General features: G+C 60.2%; 6 protein-coding genes across 6 annotated transcripts; 2 read left to right on the forward strand and 4 right to left on the reverse strand.

Moving 5' to 3' along the window:
• Positions 1-1,862: 1,862 nt before the first annotated feature.
• On the reverse strand, positions 1,863-2,548 carry PLICBS_004251 (uncharacterized protein; the record flags this gene model as incomplete). The annotated part of the gene is made up of 2 exons (XM_018327026.1): positions 1,863-2,383; positions 2,443-2,548. 2 exons carry the CDS (start codon positions 2,546-2,548, stop codon positions 1,863-1,865), a joined length of 627 nt encoding a protein of 208 aa, XP_018174488.1.
• A 1,666-nt stretch (positions 2,549-4,214) lies between these two features.
• On the reverse strand, positions 4,215-6,774 carry PLICBS_004252 (uncharacterized protein; the record flags this gene model as incomplete). The annotated part of the gene is made up of 2 exons (XM_018327025.1): positions 4,215-6,187; positions 6,321-6,774. The coding sequence occupies 2 exons, from the start codon at positions 6,772-6,774 to the stop codon at positions 4,215-4,217; spliced, it is 2,427 nt and encodes an 808-aa protein (XP_018174487.1).
• A 2,651-nt stretch (positions 6,775-9,425) lies between these two features.
• PLICBS_004253 (uncharacterized protein) lies at positions 9,426-11,167 on the forward strand (the record flags this gene model as incomplete). Its single annotated transcript, XM_018327024.1, has 3 exons — positions 9,426-9,598; positions 9,704-9,824; positions 9,905-11,167. 3 exons carry the CDS (start codon positions 9,426-9,428, stop codon positions 11,165-11,167), a joined length of 1,557 nt encoding a protein of 518 aa, XP_018174486.1.
• Positions 11,168-11,393: 226 nt separating this feature from the next.
• PLICBS_004254 (uncharacterized protein) lies at positions 11,394-13,121 on the reverse strand (the record flags this gene model as incomplete). Its single annotated transcript, XM_018327023.1, has 3 exons — positions 11,394-12,484; positions 12,544-12,966; positions 13,049-13,121. The coding sequence occupies 3 exons, from the start codon at positions 13,119-13,121 to the stop codon at positions 11,394-11,396; spliced, it is 1,587 nt and encodes a 528-aa protein (XP_018174485.1).
• Positions 13,122-15,086: 1,965 nt separating this feature from the next.
• Positions 15,087-17,662, reverse strand: PLICBS_004255 (uncharacterized protein; the record flags this gene model as incomplete). The annotated part of the gene is made up of 8 exons (XM_018327022.2): positions 15,087-15,412; positions 15,466-15,785; positions 15,844-16,159; positions 16,212-16,688; positions 16,737-16,818; positions 16,962-17,343; positions 17,426-17,496; positions 17,600-17,662. 8 exons carry the CDS (start codon positions 17,660-17,662, stop codon positions 15,087-15,089), a joined length of 2,037 nt encoding a protein of 678 aa, XP_018174484.2.
• A 2,621-nt stretch (positions 17,663-20,283) lies between these two features.
• PLICBS_004256 (uncharacterized protein) lies at positions 20,284-21,708 on the forward strand (the record flags this gene model as incomplete). The annotated part of the gene is made up of 1 exon (XM_018327021.1): positions 20,284-21,708. One exon carries the CDS (start codon positions 20,284-20,286, stop codon positions 21,706-21,708), a length of 1,425 nt encoding a protein of 474 aa, XP_018174483.1.
• Between the last annotated feature and the right edge of the window lie 270 nt (positions 21,709-21,978).

Consider the following 21,978-nt stretch of genomic DNA (forward strand, 5'->3'; position numbering starts at 1 on the left):
GCCCGCCATAGCTTACATTGACGTATACATGGTCGAGATTTTTGCACCAGACATCATACCTGCTCTTGACGTTGATACCGACGATAGGCACAAGCTTTTTCACCACTTGAGAATGCCGCCCACGACTTCCCATACATCTGGCACACAAAAGAGAACTCTTTCATGTGTTCTCTGCCAGCAGCGAAAGAAGAAGTGCAACAAAGAAAGCCCCTGCTCAAACTGCATAAAGGTCCGTACGAGCCCACACTTCACGGTCAGGACATGGACAAGAGACGCTCTAACGTGTACATGTATATAGATCAACGCAACCTGCGTGCCGAGCACGCCTGCGCCTCCCCGGAAGCGCAAACGCCCAAGCAGGGACCTGCTCGCCCGGCTGGAGTGGTGCGAGACGCAGCTCCGGCGGTACAAGTGGCTGCACGACAGGATCGCGTGTGCAGAGTCGCGCCCCGAGGGCCTAGGCGAGCGAGGCGAGATGGGCCGGGTTTTGAGCTGGATTGCGGACCCGGCCGCGGCGACGTTGGAGCAGCAGCCGTTGGATGACGGGAGATCCTGCCGGGCGCAGGCAGGGTCGGCGGACAGATATAATGGTCCCGGCTTTTCTGCTGGTGCTGCGGCCGAGGCTAGGTATAATTGCAGCGCAGGGCAAAAGTCGGGGTCATGAAGGAAACGACGAGCCGTATGGGAAATACATGTGAGGAGCAGCTCTGGCGATATCAGGTTCTATCAGTTGCGGCCGTCGACGTCGACTGTGCATGTTTACATGGAGTTTGGCAGTACGTGTGGACCCTTGGCAAACACGAGGTGGGCTACTACGATCTTATCTCGCCGTTGCGATCTCTGTCGGGATGTCGGAGCTTCAGATCACCAACTGCACTTGCACCGGCCATCATCTTCTATCTCAATGGTTGTTGGCGGTGGTTTTTTCATGCAACGGTCGTTTGTCAGCGGAGGTTCAACGACCGACGAAGCTGTCGTATGGTGTCGAATGTTGTTGCACCGTTGCGCGGCTCCAAGACGTCCGGGGCATCGCCGGTTCTTCGTGGGAAACGGGTGGGTCCGCGGCCGGTGCTGAATGCCCCACTTGCCGCTTTGGGCAATCGCGTCTGCCGAGGGGGTGTCGGTCTCGGGCGGTGCCAAATGCCCGGCATTTTTCCTAGACCTCGTCGCGTCCGCCTCCTCTGGCTCTATTTGATGGATGTCCGTCCCAGACGGCAGTCCGCCCCAACCCAGCGAGAAGCGATGAGGCGCAGGACACTGTTTTGCTCCACACACTATATCTCGACCTCACCTCGATGCTCTGCTTGATTACACGACACGAATGGGCAGGAATTCATGAACTTGCCATTGGCCTATCACATACGCAAGTGAATCCGCAGTTCAATCCACATATCTTCATCCCCGTGATGTTCGTGGTCTTGTATCCCAGCGGTCTAGTTCGCCATCTTTTGTTTCTTCCTCAGCCACCATCGCCACTTTGCTACCCTGGAGTCTACCAACCGGGTGCATCACCGCACTCAATGCGCGTTACTGCCAATAGAAACTGGGTGCATGGGTATTGGTATTGCTGTCGAATTAACTGCCGTGGCTACTTCCGTTTTGCTTGCAGTGGTTGGAAAGAAAGCCGACCATGTGGCGGTAAGATCTTCCATTAAGGCAGTCTCCGCTTATCCGAGTACGCGACACTTATGTCGACTGGGCGACTGGAGTCTTCCCTTTGCAACAATTCAGGTGCGCCATCGGTTTGGCCCATAAATGAGAGGCGTAAGTAATTAATGTATTGAATCATTAAATCAAATGACTGCCACAACGCATACTCCGACACCTGTCGCGCCAGCTCTCATTGCATATTGCCAGTTACCCTACCGGTGACAAGCAGGAACAGGCTTCATGCTGTCTGGTCCTGACGACGCAATGTTAATCGTCCACTCGCCCGAAGGCCCATGAACGGTAATCGACATGTCGGTAGCATCAACGTGAGCCGCCACCGCGTGCGCAACAACGTTTCGCACGACCTCCGCGTCTGTCCCCAGGGGACTACGGTTCGCCGAGCACGAATTCAATGACAACGAGTTGATGTGCGCCGAGATGACGCCGCCAATGGCGACGCCGACCCAGGTCGCCCAGAACGGCCGGTCCAGGAACTCCAGCAGACTCGAGCAGGCGGGCTTGGCCTTTTCCGCGGCCGCGATCCAGAACTGGTATGCCGCCTTGATGGTGGCGCTGCCGCGCGACTTGACGCAGCTGACCGCCTCGTGGCACTTTTCCTTGATCTCGTCGAGGTCGCGGATCTCGAGGTCCACGAGGGTTTCGTCGTCGCCGTCGTCGCTACCCCGAGCGGCCAAGGTGGCGAGGTCCCACACTTCGTGAGAAGGCCGGTGAACTGCAGAGCCAGGGTTAGTACAAGTGCCATCGCGTTTTGCGACAAGGAGTCGAGCGTACTTTCGTCGTCCCATTCTTCGGCGGGAACGCCCGTGTAGACACCCTCGGCGAGTTGATGGTACCGAATCACCAGGCCGTAGTAGTCCTCGTACTCGCCGTGGCTCATTGCAGCTATCTCGGTGGCGCTAAATGTTGCGAGATAAAACGCTCTTAACAAATATTGAGATCGCATGTTGGGTTTTATGGCTGCTGTGATAGTGAATAAACCGTCGCTACCATGTCCCAAATATGCGTGCGCGGTACTTCTGGTGCGAGTACTACGATGTCTGGTGTGCCGGGGGGGTTTGGTTTCTGCCAACATCAATACCAAGACAGGGGCGCCACTTGCAACTTATCAAATAGTCAATCGTGAGCTCCCTGCCTGCGCCTTATTACGAACCGGGCGAGGGTTCTGAACTCGTGACGGCCGCAAAGCCACCCCAAGTCTGGGGCATGTCTGTGACCCGCGACGTAACGGAAACGTGCTGCCCGGACCTGGGTCGTGCAGCTCTGCGATCTTTGCGACCGCGTGTAATGCCTTGCCCCTCCAAATCGCGGTTTCTCTTACGAATTGAGCCTTTTTATAAATGCCGATGGGCAGATGAAAACGAGGAGACCATCATGAGCGCACAACATCTGTGTCGCGGGGAGACGGCGTCAAGTCCTTATCAGTGACCGGCTCCCTCCAATCGCGCGATCAATGCGAGAATGAGTCGAGAAGATGTCAGTTAGAGCGCAACCGACCTCCCGAGCGTAAGGTCAAAGCCAGCGCACAACACATCTATGATGGTTGCGGGATATGAGCCGCAACATGAAGGCTGTATGTGTTTGCGTCAGTTTCACTAGCTGTGCAGATTCAAGCCTCCTGATGCTTGCGCGAACAGAGGATAAAGGACGCATATGATTGAACTCAGCCTCGACTGCGTCATTGTGCATCTCCGACAATCGGCGTTAACGTCGGGGGACTGTGTCGTAAAGCTTGCCCGCATGACCTGCTACCCAAGCTCTTGCTCCGATCATGATGCTCCGATCATGCTCCGTGAGCCCCATTCCATGTCACGGGAGTCGCTTCCATCTCCGTCCAACAGATCACGTACATCTGGGGCTCCGCGCGGGGAGGAAAAGAGCAGTGGCCTGGCGGGGTTCTCTGGGGTTTGCGACTCTTCAAAAGAGGGGGGCGGTGAATGCTTTATCGTTTGACCCAGTGTAGATGTAGGTCTGCTGATACAGGTAGATGATGGTAAGGCCATACTGCAATCTGAGCGTTTGCAACAGCCGCGTTGCCATTACATCATATCCACACCTGGTCTGCGGCTGACGATAACATCGTAACGTGGCATGGAGGTGTGCGGCACACCTGCTGAACCGTGGCAGACGAAACGCAAGGATGGGGGCAACGGGGACGGTGACGATAAAGGCGGAACGTCGTCCATCCGAACGCAAAGCCCGGGCCACCATCGCGTCAATTTCAGAGCGCTGAGACAACTGATGGCCAAGTGCACGCGGCTGTGTGGCGTCTGGAGACACGATTCCCGCGGTAAGCCCCAGGGTTTGCCTCCAATGTCGGCAAAGACGATGCTTGCAGTTTTATATTTACTCCTCCACTGCTAGATTTGTATACAACACACGTAAGGCATACGCGTAATTCCTCGCCTTGTGCGCAAAACACGCGATAAGGCTGGGGAATCGCTGTGCAACGCCCCGGCCCTTCACTCGGTGCCACTGACCGGGTGCCATAAATGTCCACCTCGCCCCGGATGGAGCGAAATCGTCCCCATCAGAGCCTACGCGAGTCAGACCTGCCTCGTCGCAAGCTCCCTCTCCAGCACAGCCTTCCAGCCTACGAGCGCAGAGTCCTCGTCCTCCCAGTAGGCCAGCATCCCAATCGTCTTGTACACGGCCCGTTCCCACCCCTCGGGCATCGTGCCGCGACCCGTCCTCGCCGCCGCCACCAGCGTCAGCGCGCTGCGGGTGCACGCGCGGATCATGAAGAAGCCGCCGTGGTGCCTGTGGAAGAAGCCCGGCTCGTTGGCTCGCAGCTGGTGCATGTGCGTGTCGAGCCCGCGCCGCGCGAGCTCCTGCAGCTGCGGCCGCAGCGGGGCGCCGCTACCTCCGCTGCCGCCGCTTCCAGGTGGCAAGGCGCTGTTGAGGCTCGCCATGACAAAGGGCCAGTATATCATCTCGAAGAGGTTGATGAGGCGCCCGCGCAGCACGGAGCGGCAGATGCCGTCCTCGTCGATGGGCGTGTGGATGGACAGCTCCGCGGGGAGGCTGTCGGACCACTCGCGCGCCTGGGCCTCGTACTCGGGCGTCATGTCGGCGAGCACGTCGAGGAACGCCGCGTCCGAGGCGTACCGCTGGCGGAGGGTGAGCACCTCGCTGCACAGGCGGCTCGTCAGCCGCCGCAGGGATATCTCGGCCAGGTAGAAGAGCCAGGCGGCGCGCGACCGCTGCGTCTCCGAGCCGGGCCCGTCGGGGGACTCGGCCGGCGGCACCGGCGGCGCGGGGAAGAAGGGCGGGTAGAGCGTGCTTCCGGAGTGCATGATGTCAAAGTCGGGCAGGGACAGCTCGCCACGCAGCTCGCGCTCCGACTTCCACGCGGACCAGTACACGGCCTGCTCTTGCGTGTCTCGTAGGCCCATCTCCATGCTCTCCGGTGACGAGCCGGCCCCCGCGGCGAGGCTCTGCGCCCTGGATAAAAAGGGAAGATGTTGGCACGCTGCGAGGGCCTGGTTGAAGAAGCGCCACGCGTAGACGGGCTTAAACTCCACCATCATCATGTACACGCCCGAGAGAAACAGACATTGAGCGCCGATGATGTCCTCCTTGACCAGCAGCACGCCAATGCGTTTTTGGGCTGCCAGGAAGAACGCCTGCGCGTCCGCATATGCCTGGGTCCCGATGCGCGTCTCCGGGCTGGGGCCAAAAGGGGTGGCCACAGAGCCCAGAGCACAGATGAGGAGCGCAAGACACGACGCCGCAGACCAGTCGATGCCATCTAGGAAGGCCCGGACAACCATGCGCCGCGCCGAAGACTCGTCCAGAATGGGGTTCTTGCAGTGGATGTAGAGGAAAAAGTTGTCGAGGAGGCGGTAGATGCGATGCGACTCCATGTCGACAAGGGCGGAGATGGACGTGGAGCCCGCCACGGTGGGGGATGAGATGCCATCGTAGGCTGCACGGGCGGAAGGAGGCGTCAGGAAGCTGTGGTGGGTGCTATTTTGGAAGACGGGCCACTGGAGGATGTGGTCGATGCGCTGCGGGAGGACGCTGTTGACGCGGGGGCCACATGCATCATCCAGGCGCCCGACGTGGCTGGCCCCCGAGGAGCTGCGCGCGCTCAGGCCATGGTCGTCGTACTCTGCGCACACGGGCACGTTTTGCAGCTGGGGGAGCTGCGCAAACACGTAGCCGTCGGATGCGTTTCGTGCCATGGGCAATGGGGGCGGCATGGCCGAGGCCGATGCGGAGCCGGACGCCGGAGTCGCCGGGGACGGAGCCGGCGCTCCTGCCGCCGGACCGCCGGCCGATGCGGAGTCCCCCGCCGAGGCCGCCGCCGCAGCCACCGCCGCCGACACGGAGGCCAACGGCGGCGCAGCGCTCCGCAGCAGCCGCTCTAGGTCGTCGAGGCGGTCCAGGATCTTGAGGCTGGCCGGGTCGAAGCTCGACAGGTCGACGGGCGACTGGATGCACGTGGCCCCCACGCTCTCGCAGTACGTGCAGCTGGGCCGCTTGTTGTCGCACTTTGTCTTTCTCGCGCGACACACTGCCCGACTCGGGTAAGCCTCGACTCTCTACGGCACAGTGGTACTTCGCCCGGGGAGCTATGGCCGAAAGGCGGCTCCCCGAAGGATGAGGAGGGAGGGAGCGAAGTAGGGAGGGAGGGAGCTTCTGCTTACCCTGGCAGGCCGTGTTGGCTCGCTTCCTGGGGTAAAAAGCTGTGCCCCGTGCGGCGGGCCGCTTTCCCGCGCGACGGCCGGCAGCAGTAGGCGGCGATGCGCGGCCGTCGTCGACGACGGAGTTGCCATGGGCTGATCCTCCTGCTGTTGCGGCTGCTGATACCGCCCCGTTATCGCTGTTGTTGATGCTCGTGAAGAAGACACCAGCCTCTGCGGTTGGTGACAACGCCGGCCCGACGGTGCCGTCGGGACGGTCATCCTGCAGGTCGTTATCGTCAATGTCTTCGTCGTCATCAACGATGGCGGCGAGGATGTGATGGCTTTGGCGACGCTCCCCGGCCGCGGAGGCGGCGCGCGATGGATTCAAGATGGTTCGAGGGCCGGCGTCTTGCTGGCCGGCGCCGCTGCCGTGCAGGTGGTGCGCCGGCTGGCGATGGAACGCCGACGGAGACATCTTTTTTCCTTTTCTCAGGCGAAGCCGAGCGCTGGCGCGCGCGCGCGTGGTGCGGCGTGCTCCCCGACGAGGAGACGCGCGCACGCGGCGTGTGGGCTCGTACGTTAGTAGTGGCCTGGCTTGGGGGCGGCAACGGGGAGAGGGAAAAAGCGTTGGTCGCCAATGGACGGTGGCCGCGCGCAAAAAGGCGGGAACGGGTGAGCACACGGCTCGGGGAGTGTCGCCGTGAAGTAGTAGTGAGTGAAACGAGTGACCGAGAGTGAGTGGGCGAGCAGCCGGGCGCAGCTGAATCCAGTCGGTCGACTCGACTGAGGGAAGGGGGTGCTGCTCTCTCTCGCTTCGCTCCTTGGAACATAAGCCGGGCTGGACTGGACTGGAACTGGAACTGGACCTGGACTGGACGGGCGAGCAGCACAGTCGGTCGCGCAAACCCCGCGTGAGGAGCCTGGATGGGGGGAACCCCAGGAACTAATGTGTCCTTGGTTTATACAAGCTCCCCCCACCTGCTCTTCCCCGTCAGTCAGTCCACCTCCGCCGCCGCCGCCTCCAACCCATCTCGGCTCGCGGGCTCTGCTTGCGCCCCGACCTGGCTTGACCTGGCCTGGTCTGACCCGGCCTGACCTGGGGTCGGCCCTCCCCCAAGCGGTAGTTGGAAGAACCGCCGAGATGCGATGCGGTTCCAAGGGGGTTGCAGAGGGCGTCAAAAGTGTGTGTGTGTGTGGCACTGTGTGTGCCTGCTTCGTTCATCATCTGTGTGTGCGTGTGTGTATTTACTCGATGCGCCAAACTGGGCACTCCGTGTATTGTGGGTGGACGGACGACTGCAACTATGCGCGCGCCGAGACATCGAAACCTCTGTACGAAGTATAGCTGATCGCCGCGGACCTGGGCGGGAGCAGCATGCGAAAAGAGGAGGGGGGCCTGCTGTCAGACCTGGGGGGGACGGAAATCGAATGACCTGCCCGACATAGCCTGTCTGTGACTCTATGCTTGTCCTCCCACTCCCTTGTCCGCGTGCTCACGGCTCAGTAAGGGACGCGCAGACCACACACATGGCACACACCGGCTTGACGCCAAGACCGGCACTCGCAATTGGGCGGCAGGCAGTGGAATCGTACTCGTATGCACGTCTTTCTGCCCCAGGGGCTGCTCCACGCTCGTTGGCAGCACGGAATCGGGTTGCAGGCTTACAGGCTTACAGCGCGGGGGACCCGGACGGGGTGAGTCATGGCCACGCAACGCCCAATGCTCGGTTGAAATGCCGGATCACCGTCCTGTTGCAACGTGGATGAGCGTGCCCAACAATGGATTCCCCGCGCCTGGTGGTGAGACTCTGAGACCTCACGTGGCGGCGCGGCGCCCGACGGGAGCGACCGTTGCGGATTGTGGGTTTGCGGAATGTGGAATGCGGAATGTGGATTGTAGATTGTGGATGGATGTGATGGATGCCGGTGACGGAGCTTCCTCGCCGCCACACGAAGCCACGCCGGCTCTAACTCGTCTCTATTTCCCCAGGCGATGCAAGCCATCTCTCTCCTCAAACTGACCGTGACGCCTCCCCTTGTTCATCGTCGGCCCCGGCGCCAATGCTGCCCGCCCGCCTTGCATGCTGTGCTTTCCCCAGTGCCACCACCGCCGCGCAGCCGCTTCCAGCGACTCTGCATCATCCGATGGCACTGGGGCCGTCCCGCCGCATGACCCCCCCTACCCCCTGGTCCAGTCCCTTGCGGCGGGTGCGCCTCCAAACACAAGCCTTGCTGCGTCCACTGCTAGTCGTTAGCCACCGGGCCGGTTCAAGCCCCCGGCTCAAATCGTGGCACAACCCGTTCATCAGGGTCTGCCTCTCTCTCCTTGTGTCCGTCTCTGTCTGGGGTGGACAGGGGTTCTTGCCAGAAGCCGTCCACCTGCTGCTTCGGGGAATGTCGCTCTCCACGTTTCGTTTTTTTTCTCCACCACTCCCTCTGGTCCCTTGCCCTGCCCTGCCCTGCCCTGCCCTGCCGGCCTACTCGTACCTACCTACTCTCTCTCCAAGGAGGGCGGGGCAGGCGGGCATGTCGTGCAAAGTCCGACTACCCCAGATCAAAACGAGTCGGGCCGAAGGCGCGGCGTGGCCAACGGCCGTCATCGACTGGGCGCGGCGGCGGCAGCACCCTTTGGGGAGAAGAGGGGCGCCGCTCGATCGAGAACCAAGCGACCTGCATGCCATGGAGTCAATGCAGATAACCCTGTGCGTGCTGTCAGTCGGGCTGGCGGGGTGGACTGACTGACTAGACCCTTGTGTCGCTTGTGCGTTGTCGACGGGGCCTGGTCCCGATTTGAAGCTTGACAGCTGGGCATTGTTCTTATTGAAACTTTAAGGCCGGGTATCAAATCACTTCGCTTTTGTTTTTGTATAAGAAGGTCTACGCGGACGCGCTGAGGCATTGGCCATGATGATGAAGTGACCAGACAGTGAGGACTGGCGAGCCCTTCGGATCCATCACTGGACCCATTGAACCCAACAACATTGAAGCTACGACACGGCAACGACCAACTCAAGACGGGGACAAGACAATTGCGAAAAGCCAAAGATACACGATTGCACAGCGACTGCAGCATTGAGTCAATTGATACCACCGCCACAACTCACAACCAGAGCCGCATCATCCTCCATGGAGAAGCAGGAAGAAGCCCGCATCTCGGGCGTCGAGGACGTCAACCTCAAGCGCGAGACCATCCGGGTCGACCACCAGGCCGAGCACGAGCTCTCCATCAGGGAGGTTCTCCGGAACCACCCAGCGCTCGTATGGTGGTGCTTCTACTGGTCCATGGCCGGCGTTGGCTGGTAAGCAAGCAGTGTCCCGATTTGAAGCAGCATGGCGGCCGGAAGGCGTTTGGAATGCCTGATAAGTGATGATAACTAACCGATGGAAAATGGACACTTTTGCAGGGGCTTTGACGCGCAGGTCAACGGCGGCATGCTCAGCGTGCGATCCTTCCGCCGCGACTTCGGGTACTACTACAACGGCGAGCCCGTCTTGCCCGCCAGCTGGCAGTCGGCCTTTAACACGGTCAGTCTTTTTTGCCTTGGCCCCCATCGCGTCCCGTACGTCCTGTATAAGTCATGAGCTGACACAAACAACCACTGCAGGTCTCCTCGGTGGGCCAATTCTTCGGCGGCTTCCTCTGCTCCTACATCGCCGACCGCCTCGGCCGCAAGCCCGCCCTAGGCCTCGGCCTCGTCATCGCCACGGGCGGCATCCTGGGCCAAGTCTTCTCATCCACCAACGCCGCCTTCCTCATCAGCAAGCTCATCCTGGGCTTCGCGCTGGGCTTCTACCTGACGCTCGGCCCGCTCGCCACCTCAGAGTGCACGCCCGTCGTCTTCCGCGCCATCGCCACCGCGGGGGTGCAGTTCGGCATCGCGTCCGGCCAGCTGCTGTCCAACGCCGTCATCAAGGCCTTTGGCGAGTGGGAGTCGCGCTGGGCCTACCGCGCGCCCTTCGCCATACAGCTCTTCTTCTGCGTGTTTCTCGCCGCGGGCTTGCCGTTTGCGCCCGAGACGCCCTGGCATCTCGTGCGCGTGGGGAAGCGCGAGGAGGCGAAGCGGTCGCTGGCGAGGCTTTACGGGAACAAGGTGGACTTGGAGGCGAAGCTCGTGACGCTGGAGACGACGGTGGCGGCGGAGCGCGCGTTTGTCGTGCATAATTCGGATTGGGCGTCGCTGCTGCAGTGCTTCCGCGGGACGAACCGCCTGCGCACCATGATCTCGACGTTTGTGTTTCTGTGCCAGCACCTGACGGGCATCATCTTCGTGCTCGGGTACAGCACCTACTTTTTCCAGCTCGCGGGGCTGCCTACGGATAAGTCCTTCGACCTGGGGGTGGGCGTCACGGCCGTGGCCCTCTTCAGCGTCGGGTGCAGCTGGTTCGCCATCAACTCCATCGGCCGACGGACGCTCTTCGTGTACGGCATCGCCAGCACGACGCTCGTGCTCATCCTCATCGGCATCCTCGACGTGATCCCCACGGGCGCGGCCAAGTGGGCCCAGGCCGCCCTGACCGTCATCTACGCCTTCATCTACATCTTCACGCTTGGCGCCTGCGCGTTCGCCATCCTCGGCGAGGTCAGCTCTGTTACTCTCCGCGCGCCGACAATTGCCCTCGCCACCGCCATGCAGGCCATCTGCGGCATCGTCTTCGGCTTTGTCATCCCGTACATGATTAACCCCGACCAGGGCAACCTCAGGGGCAAGGTCGGCTTCATCTTTGGCGGCATGTCGGCCTGCGCGACTGTCTGGAGCTTCTTCTTTGTGCCGGAGCTCAAGGGCCGCACGTTTGATGAGATTGACCAGATGTTCATGGACAAGGTGCCCCCGAGGAAGATGGGCTCGTACACTGTCGACTCGTATTGAACGTCGAGTTAAAGGGTTAAATGCTCGTTGCTCGAAACATGTATGTAGTGGGAATTACTTGGTGGGAATGGAAGCAAGGTGAAATGGGCGTTATACCTGACGATAACAACATGCAACGGTGGCGTGCAAGGGGATCAAGGCCATCCTAGAGACATCTTTTATTCGCAAAGTCTGTCCATAATCTACAACGAAAATGTGCTCGGAAACATAAAGGTGAACCGGAATGCTAGCCCAGCGCCCTCTTCTCCGACACATCCTGATTGCGGGTATCGTCGAGCCGCGTAACCACCTGTACGGAGCCACGACTCCCTAACCTCTCGTCCTCCGAGTCCGGGTCGATCTTGGCACGCCAGCCCATGTACCACGGGCCCGAAAAGAGCTCCGCCATCCTCTCCATCGGGACGCCCTTGGTCTCGGGCGCCCATAGACCGAGGACTACGATGCCCGTCGCGCAGATACACGCCCAGAAGACGTACGCCCCCCAGACGTTGAGCGCCTCAAACATCTGCGGCGTCACGCGCACGACGGCAAACTGGAACAGCCAGTGGATCATCATGTTGGTCGCGTAGCACACCCCGCGGATCCGCGTCGGCAGGATCTCCGTCCCGTACAGGTACTGCACCGTGCACAGGCCAATCGACCAGCCAACGGCATAGATGAAGACGGACGCTACTGCAGCCTCCGACGCTGCCTCGTTCTTGGACTCCTTCCACAATGCCATGTAGACGGCCATGTAGATGTGCGTAACGCACTGCAGGGCCAGGCCCGTCATGAAGCAGCGACGCCGACCAAAGTAGTCGATGAGGCCCCACGTAAATATCATGGTAAAGACGAGCTTCACGGCCCCGTAGCCGCCCGAGTTGATGAGCGAGTGGCGGTTGCTCGTGATGCCGGCCAGGCGGAAGATTTCGGGAATGTAATACGTGATGCCGTTTCCACCGCTCCACTGCGCAAAAGTCTGCATGGCGAGGCCGAGCAGGAACCGTTTGCGGTAGCTGGGCACGGTGGCGACCTCCTTTATGATGGTCCAAGTCGACGTGTCCGACAGGGCCTGGTTTTTATCCTCAATCTCTTGCTGAATCTCATTGAACTCGGCAACGACTGCGGGGTCGTCCGTGGTACTGTTTCGCAGCTTGGCCAACACTGTGAGGGCCTCGTGCGGGCGATTCTTGCATGCAAGCCAGCGGGGTGTGTCGGAGAGAAAAAGAGAAGCAATGAGGGACAGGCCAACAGGGATCTGCACGACACCGAGCACGATCCGGTACTGCATGCGCGATTCCGGCAGCGTCTTGACGACTGCGTAATTGATGAAGAAGCCTGGCCGGGAGCGTCAGTCAGCTGCAAGTGCGATTGGGGTCGTGGTCAGACGCGCGCACCGATCATGAGGAAGCTCAGCAGGATCACCATGTAGATAGACACAATCATGCCTCTCGACTTGGCCCTGGCCACCTCTGTGAGGTACAGGGGCGCCACGACGGTCAGGCCGCCGGCGCCGATGCCGCCCCAGATGCGGGCAAACATGAGCAGGCCCACCATGCCCGAGGCAAAGGTGACGGTGAAGAAGCCCGTCATCCAGAGCACGGTGAAGAGCTGCCAGGTGCGCAGACGGCCGATGTGGTCCGTAACGGCGACGGCCATGATGGCGCCGATGGCGGCGCCCAGGACGCCGAGCGACGTGATGACGGCCTTGCGGTTGGTGAGCTGGGCCGGGGAGCCGTTCCAGCGGCCCCTGATCAGGTCAAAGTCCTGGAGGAAGGAGCGCATGCCCGAGGCGGCGGCGAAACCGCCCTCATCGTAGCCTGGCGATGCGAGACAATGTCGTCAGTCGGCATGCGCAAGGGTGGGACCGCATCTGCGGGACGACGGACGGCGCCGACATACCTTTGGGGATCGACCCGCAAGCGATGACCACGACGGTCAGGACGAAGTAGGGGTTGAACTTGGGCAGCTTCATGGCTGCAGCGGCCGCGAGTGGCCGTCTGGTCGCGTCGCGTCGCGTGGGACGCAGCCCGTCGGTATGCAGTTGAGCTGGCGATCCGGGCGATTGACGGGGGCCCTGCCCACCTCTTGGGCGCAGGGTCCTGGCGCTGGCGGCGCTACTGCTACTGCTACTGTGGTGACTCGAACTCGAACCTGCACCCGAACACGCGCGACTGGGGCCCCAGCGGGCGATTGCCGGGCCTCTGGCGATGGCCCGCAGACCCAGGCAGGCGGGTGGCTAGTGCGTCGTCGTCGATGGATCTGTCGCTCGCGGCCATGCGATTGATGATTGATGGCGATGGGCTTCGTCGGCGGTTGCGGTTGTTAGTCCCTCATCTGCAGCGCGGAGAGGATCCGGGGGGGCGTAAAGGCGAGGTGAAGGTGAGGGGGAGCGAGTTTTCGGCCAGCCGTTGGAACCCGTTTGATTCGTTACGTTAGCCCTGCTGGCTGGCTTCGCCCAAGCCCAAGCCCAAGCCCTAGGCAAAGCCCAAGGCAGGTGCGCCCGCCGCCCGTCGGTCTCGGCCTGCCCGATTAGGCGCGGGCCAGAGAGCCACAAGCGGCTGTGGCTATGCTCGGCAGCCGACTTGGGGGCCCGGGCCGAGGGCTGAAGAAAAGGGGACGAGGCGAAAAGCAATACAATTAAAACAAAAAACACACACATGCAATTGAAGCTATTCACAACTCCGACACACCCTGTGCGACGACGTCTCGCGACGGTGCCGCCCTGACCGACTCCTGCTGCTACCCACCCGCACCGACTCCACGTTGGCCTCGCGTGGCAGCGACCCGCCATGCGCTCGCTACGACGTGCATTGTGTGCCTCGCGACCGTTGATTTGGGGCCCCTTTCATCTGGAGACCCCTCAGAGACACACCACGCAACCCCGTCTTTGTCCACCCTTTGGCGACTCCCGACGCGGCGGCCCAGGCTACTGTGCTCTGTGCAGGCCCGGAAGTTGGCCGATGATGCCCGCACCCTCTGTTCCCGGCATCTTGGTTGCGGATGCAGCCTAAATCCTGGTCCTTGTGCGTTGTCAGGTCCATCGCGACCGTGTTTCGGCCAACGTCCGACCGGACTGTTGTGATACCTCCCAGTGCGTGTCCACAAGAGCACCGACGCCGCTGCGCCGTGCCAGCTTGTCCGACTGGCACTGCAGCGCGTCTCTCGGATAGCTACAATTGCCGGCGAACAGCCGTTGAACGGCTGGCCTCATCCTTTTTGCTGTACGAGTATTCCATGGGCGGATGGGAAAAGAAAAACACATCCAATACGCGCCTTGTCGGCAGATCGTGCATGGTCGTATCGCTTTTTGCCATTCAACCGAAACCCAACCCCGACTGGCGCGCATCCGGGTAATAGACGAGCCCACCAATGCCACCTTCAGTGGCATGTATATCGTTTACTCCCTATAGTACGTGGTACATATCCAACGTGCGACTCGGTGCGAGTCTCGTATGCACGGTGATCACCACCCCCCGTCGGCCCCTTGCGGCGCCACCTCCCGAAGCTTATCTGCTCCGTCAAGCGAACCACGGTCCGGGACACCATCATCATGCAGATGCCAACCCGAAGACCCCTAGACCATCCGTGCGGTAGTGCCCGAGGCGGGTCTCAGCCCTACGGCGCATCTGGACCCTTTCCCCTGGCTCGCTCCGCGGGTGGGTTGCGTCTCCGGGATTAGACTGCCACGGGCAGTGCCGTTTGCGATCGCGACGAATGGTATGACTGGACCATCGTGGGCGGGTTGCCGCGCTTGTGATTGTCCCATCGTCGTCACGGGGATGGCGCGATGGCACACCCGTGTCGGGATCCAATCCACCGGTGCCGCGGCCCGGCAGTGACACGGCAGCCTGCGCCGCGGCCCTGTGGCTCGGTCATGCTCACACCATCGTCTGGTGTAGATCCAGCGTCTACTACGCTTGACATGTGCCCACACCGTTCAATCATAAGACGACTGGTTCTCCGACTCGTGGATGGCCGCCACCCTGACACTCAAGGGTTCCAACGTAGACATGGTCTCGAAAACGCTTGGGTGCATCGCCATGGACTCGGGTCCAAAGCTATGGTTCAATGTTGGTTGGAACAGCGGATGCGAAGGGGGTGGCATCTGACGGGGCTCATCTGCCTGGGGGTAAACTGATCCCGGCATGGACATCTCGGGACGCGATGCTGGGTATGGCTCTGATTGGCGAGGCGAGGGCATATCCAAACCCATGCCAATGGCCGCAAGCTCTCTGGTCAGGAGATTCAGGGCGCTGTTGATCACTGGAAAATGTCAGCGGCATGCATCAGAACCGGTACGGGGAAGTGGTGCCCACCTGGGCTAAAGTTTTTGACCTGGTCGAGGCACTGGATGCAGTAGTTGAGTTTCCGCATCGCCTGCTGCGTGTCAGAAGTCGCTTGGACCTGAAGCAAGAAGATGGAGGCAGCGATGTAAACGCTATACGCAAGCGAGAGAACGCAGTAGTTCATCGTAAACGTCCGACAGAAGAGATCGAAGATTGTGATGATGGCCGTCGCCGACGTAACGCATTCCACCAGGTAGCCTTTGATCTGGGCGCTGCCCTCCTCTGCGCCTCTTCCCCTGCCTGTGAGCATCGGTCGGTACAGCAATATCTTGAACGTATGATAGAGACAGCTGGTAGATGGTTAGCGGCTTGCGTGGACTTCTACAAAAGTGGCAGTGTGCGACATACTTCATTGTGACGATGTGGGACGGCGGCGCCATGGCTGGCAGCGCGAGCGGATCGAGCTTCAGGTGAGGAGCCAACTGATTCCACCATTCCTGAAAGGCGGGTTCCTGGGTGCGGAGACACTCCTGCACCTCTGCGTCGGTGTTTTGGGACAGAGGATCGTACATGTGGATGAGGATCTCGTTGAAGATGACCGACAGGCGACACATGCTCATGAAGCAAGAGGCCGAGTGGGCTGTGGTGGGGGGGTACTTCCATGTGACGCCGACTTGCTGTGCGCCAAAGGGCACCCAAATGTCTTCTTCGGCCGAGTCATCGACTGGCAAATGTCAGCTTGGATGCAAGGCGTTTCCATATTACAAAGCACTTACACACTATCTGGGGCGGAGATATGCTCGTCTGTTGGATGGACGGTGAACGCCCGAGGTACAGACTGATGAGCTTGTCCCAGAAGTAGCAGCTCCAGAATATGCGGTGCCGGATCTCGAGGTCTTCGTCGGACAAGGGGAGTGAGCCCGGGTAGCGTTGTGCGTCGACACAAATTCCTAGATGATCGATGAGTCGGAAGGCGATGCCGCTGTACGTCCAAGCTTGCGTTGTGTTGCCGAGGCTGCACTCCTGGGCACTGAGCAACAGCAGCGTCTGTATGGTGGGGATGGTGCAAACGCCGCGGCTGAGTTCGTCAAACACCATAGTGCGTGCGTGTTTGGCAAACACAGCGCCTCCGTCGTACGACTCGTCCAAGAGCCGCTTCGTTGCCGGGTCGTTTTGGCCCCACCGTATAGAGTGCGAAATGACGGCGTTCAGGAGGGTATGCGAGTAGTAGGGTCCGAGAGACTGCATATCACCTGCTCAACGTCAGCCAAGCCTCGGGCACTGGGGCCGTAGAGACGTACGGGTGAATGCTGGCCTGTAGAGGAAGCCGAAGAGTGGGTTGATCCAACACCAATGGACATTTAGCAGATATTGGAATGGTTCCTGTCAAGGTCAGCTGGCGACGACATATTGAGGGAGGGGTTGCGCCAAGAGTGCGCGCGAGGCCGCGACGCCCTCGTACGAGCACAAGGCTTGGCCCATGACCGCCACCGTCGTGAACCACCCCGACTGAAGGGGATACGCACAGGAATATCGGACAAGTTCTCCAGCGCTCGCTGGTGCCAGGCATTGTTGACCAGCCGCTCCCTTCGCTGAATATTGGAGTCATTGGTGGCCATGTAATCGGAGCCGACCGGCAATCGATCGCTGGGCAGATTGAAGAAGCTGGTAGTGCCATGATAGGTGATGCCGCCTCTGTCATCAATCTTGAGGCCGCGAAAACCGCGCGTGACGCCGTGTTCGTCGAGGCCGCGGGCCGAAGCCGACGCGTCGTGGGCGGTGCCGACGGGGGGGCTCGAGTGCGACGAGGCGGCGGCGGACGCGGGGGATTTGGCGACGCTGGCGAGCTGGTCCTCGAGCTCCTTGATTCGTTCCTCGAGGCGCTGGGTGTACGACAGTGTCGGGTTCCTGTGGTGGCCGTGGTAAGTGGCTGAGTCGCACACGCAGTCGTATACCGCGACACAAGCTCCGCGGGGGCATGCCTGCTTACAGCTTGTATACACAGTCGTCGTTGCGGGCGGCACAGCGGTGGCAGACAGGCTGCTCCCCGCCGCATTTGACCTGTGCAAAAGGCGGTCTCGTGAGCGGTGGTATTGCAAGGTTGTCGGCGCTGCGCATCCGTCTGGAGCACGCAAGGAGCGCGGGGCCCAAAGCAGTCACTCACCTTGCGCCGGCGGCAGGGCTCGCACGAGAAGGCGCTCTTCTTGGTTGCCTTGACCGACGACATGGCGGGCAGCAGGTGCTGTTACCGAGGCGATGGCATCGAGGGCGTAATTGCAGGCAAGGGGTCGGGAGTTTGTGTCGTCTGTCTGGACGGAGGTTCCAGTGTTGCATCGACGAGGCGAAGCTGGGCTGCGGTGGAGACTCTGGCGGGCGGGGCTCGCTGCTGGTCCCGAATCGAGCCCAAGCAAGCCGCTGTCCGAGGGCCGCCGAGGGCATCAGGTACCGCTACTTGAGGGGCCCGGCCAGCCTCGCCCGGCAGAGGCATGAGTCGCGTACCCTGTACCTTCCAAATGCGGCCGCGCAGTGACTCAGCTGGACGAGACGTGCATCTCGCACATGAAAATGGCGTGAATCCGCGTCGGTCGATTGATGCGTGAGAGTTTCATGAGCCCTTTTCCCCGCCGCTGGTGCAGAGTGCAGAAGCGCCAACGCCGTGGTGGCTGCGGCCCCGGGATTTGGCGTTGGCCCCGGCGCCGCCCGGCACGCGCACGTCTCAGCCAGCGGGAAGAGAGTGAGCGAGCAGCGGGCCGTGGAGTACCAGGCGGGCAGATGGACAAGGGAACCCCGTACAGACTCGATTGGCCCTCGGGCAGGTAGCCACCCGGCCTGTTGAAGAATCGGCCGTTAACCTCGCTGTTGTCTGCGTGTAAGCCGCCTGGGCTGAAATGCAAAGGGATGGAGGAGATGGTCACCGCTCTGTCGCGGGCAAGACACGGCGCTGACAATGTTCAAGGTTGGCACCCCGTGACTGACTACAGTAAGTCCCTGGAAGGTACCCCCAAATCACGGAAGGTGCGACGCTGGGCAGCTGCCAAAAACTCCGAGGTCACCAACCTGCCGCCCACGTCTCAATGGAAGTTCTCAACATGGCGCGGCGAGGCAAATCTCGGCACCCCAGGACATTCGGACAATTTTTTGTTTGTTATTTATTTCCTCTTGAGCAGCTCTCCATCGTCTTCATACCTTTCACCGTGCAATTGATTTAGCGCGACCAGCACCCGTCGCAAAACTCCATCACCAACCCCAAGACACCGCCGCCAGGGGGAGGGGTCTTTCACAAAAAGGAAGCGCATCAGCCCCTCGTCGGCATCCAACTGCCAAGACCGCCACCAGCCTAACGCGCGCGTGATCCTGGGCATTGAGCCCGGATCCTGGCATTTCGGCTGTCGCTCGGCAATCGCACTGCTCACGCAGAGTCGTCAATGAACGTCTGCCCGCTCACCGGGCTGTTGGCGTGCCTTTGCTGCTTCTGCATGTTACTCATCACCCGTAGGAGACTTGCGTCATCGCATCGCTTGCATTGCCATCTACGGAGCATCCTTCGCGAGCCAAGCACGTCTCCAGGCGGGGCTGATGGCCCCTGCACGGCGAGCTGGGGCCTCCCTGCATCAAGAAAATCGACACTGTCGCGGACATGCCATCCTCCTCCCATCGACCAATGCATACGCCCGTTGCCGAGTTCCAAACTGCTTCGGAGTCTCACTTCAGGCGGGGTTTCCCGACAGACGTCTAAAACAGCACTCGACGCGCAAGCCTGCCATGCCATCCGTACTCACGTGCTGCCGTCCGAACAGCTGTCAGTGTCTCACTTGACAGAGACGAGAGCCTGCCATCAGAGGAGAAACGTTGGCACAAATGTTCCGTTTGTTTCTTTGGGCGAGCGGGGGTGGCCGCCATCTCCACGTCACGTATTCCGGCAGCTGACTCGGCCGACAAGATGACGAGTTGAGATCCGTAACTCCCAAGCGTTATCTCCGAGACGGGGTTAGCGCTCAATTGCATGCCCACCAAAATCTCGACGTCAGCTGTCTTACGGCCGAGAGGCTGCAACATCCGCGATGCTACGGTCTGCCCTATGGACCGACGACAACCACGGCGACGCCGAAGGGCGGCTCTGTCATGCTTGGAGTGTCGGCGCCGCAAGATCAAGTGTGACAAAAATACGCCATGCCGCCACTGCGCCGAAACCCAGGCTGTCTGCAGCTATCGGCTATATCGCGACGAAGCGACGCACTCATCGACAAGTCCTAACTCGCTGGCACCGTCCACGGACCAGGGCCAGAGTCGCCAACTAGGTCCGACGCGGGAGCAGGCAGTATCTTGCTCCCCATCCCCATCAGCAGCGGTCCAAGTGCCCGCCGGAAGTCGCGACGATACCTCGACCGAGTTACGTGTCGGAGCGACAGCACTTCAGGATATTCTGCACAGAATTGATAAGCTTGAGCAGCGCCCGTCGCTTGATCCTGCCGACGCTCTGTCCGCAACCGGCAAGCATGTCCTTGCACGGCAGGCTGGGCTACCTGAACCGCAAATCGTTCTCAAAAAGACACGAGTATGGCGGTGGAGCGATTGGATGAGCTTGGCCCCAGAGGTTGGTGCCTCTTGTGTTGCGATAGGACCTCTTGCTGATTCGTAGTGCAGTTTAAGCCGGCTATCTCCTGTTTTGTCGCAGCCATGAGTAGCACACCCCAAGATGATGAGCTTGGAGCTCTACATGCCAGAATGGGCGCTCTGCTCCGAGAATGCAAAGCGATTGCGAGGGATATCAAAGCTGGGCGACCGAGCAGACGCCTTGCCTTTGAAGAGCTCAATCTCATGCCGCCATCTCGTGAGGTGGCAGACACCATGGTTGCTCTGTACTTCAGATTCTTCGAATCCACCCACCGCATCCTGCACCGACCGACGTTTGAGAGTGAGTACGCGGGCTTCTGGAGTGGCCCACAAAATGCTCCGAACGGAGTACGCCTCAAGATTCTTCTCGCCATTGGGATGGGCTCAAGCCTCCACGAAGATGGACTCGTCGACTCTGAGCTGCGAAGCTTGGTCCACGGCTGGGTATACGCTGCACAAACCTGGCTCTCCGGTCCATTGGAGAAGGACCGCTTAGACATGACTGGGCTGCAGGTCTATTGCCTCACGTTACTTACCAGACAGATCTTTTCCATTGGAGGCGATCTCGTTTGGGTGTCGACGGGATCACTGCTGCACACCGCCATGCAGATTGGAATGCATCGCGACCCAAAACATTTGCCTCCAATGTCGGTTCTTCAGGCCGAAATGCGCAGAAGACTGTGGGCAACCATTCTCGAGATAGCCACACAAGCCTCCTTAGACTCTGCCATGCCTCCTAGGATTAGTCTGGACGACTTCGACACCGAACCCCCGTCCAACAACAACGACGATGAAATGGACGAATCGACAACGACCCTTGAGCCTCACCCCAAAGATACATACACGGCGACGTCGCTGCAATTGCAGTTGCTGGACTCGCTTTCGACGCGTCTTGAGATCCTCCGGCTCTTGAACTGCATGCATTCTCAAATTTCGTATCGAGATGTGCTTAATCTCGGCGCAAAATTGAGTGCCGCACACCGGTCCTGCATGAGCTCCATGAGATCGAACGAGACCTGTGGTGTGAGACTCTTTCACCGAAACTTGGTCGACCTCCTCTTGCGACGTTTCTTCATCCCGATGCACTGTCCGTTCGCCATCGAGGCCGCAGAAAATCCACTGTTTCATTTTTCGCGCAAGGTCATACTCGACACGGCCCTGGCCATTTCCTCGCCAGAATACGACGAAAGCTTTTCTCGACTCATGTGCATCGGAGGCGGCATGTTTCGCGAGGCGATGAGATACGCAATCTCGATTCTTAGCTTCGAACTTATTTCACAGGCGGCCGATCAATGTCTTGATGGGGTGTCACATCGTAACTTTCACCAAATGGAGCTCCTCAAGGCCTCGGTAAGGGACATGAAGAGCCTCTCGGCAGAGCGAATCCGTGCTGGAGAGACAAACATCAAAGGCCATATGTTTCTGAGCATGATCACGGCACAAGTGGAGGCGATGGAAGCCAATACGCCTTGTGAGTCCGCCATCGCACGAAGCGCCATAGCAAGCATAGAGCAATGCCTCGTGATACTTCGCGAGCGGGCTTCACGGATCTCGTGGCGGCCTCCCGACGTGGCCAGTCTCCCTTCCGCGAGTCTCGCCAGCCCTGACGCTCTTGGGCTCGACTTGGACTTTTTCCTGCCCGACATAGACTTTGCCTAATTGCAAGGGATCTAAAACATAGTTTGCCGCTAGAGGGCCATCTCCCCGGCCGATATGGAAAGCCGCATTAAAGGTCGTTGCCGAATACCGCGCGGCAAGCCGTCGCTACGGAAGATCAGCCAAACCTGCGGACATAGCGGCATTAATGGCGATAATAACTGAGGTTACATTCGAGATGATGAAGGAAATGACCGTGGGATGACCTTAAAACGCAAGACGGGTACTTTTGTGCGGCTTGTGACGAGGCATGAGCCAACCGAAGGCAGGATG

Source organism: Purpureocillium lilacinum (genome assembly GCF_023168085.1).
Source record: "Purpureocillium lilacinum CBS 284.36 DNA, scaffold_3, whole genome shotgun sequence".
Taxonomy (NCBI): Eukaryota; Fungi; Ascomycota; class Sordariomycetes; order Hypocreales; family Ophiocordycipitaceae; genus Purpureocillium; species Purpureocillium lilacinum.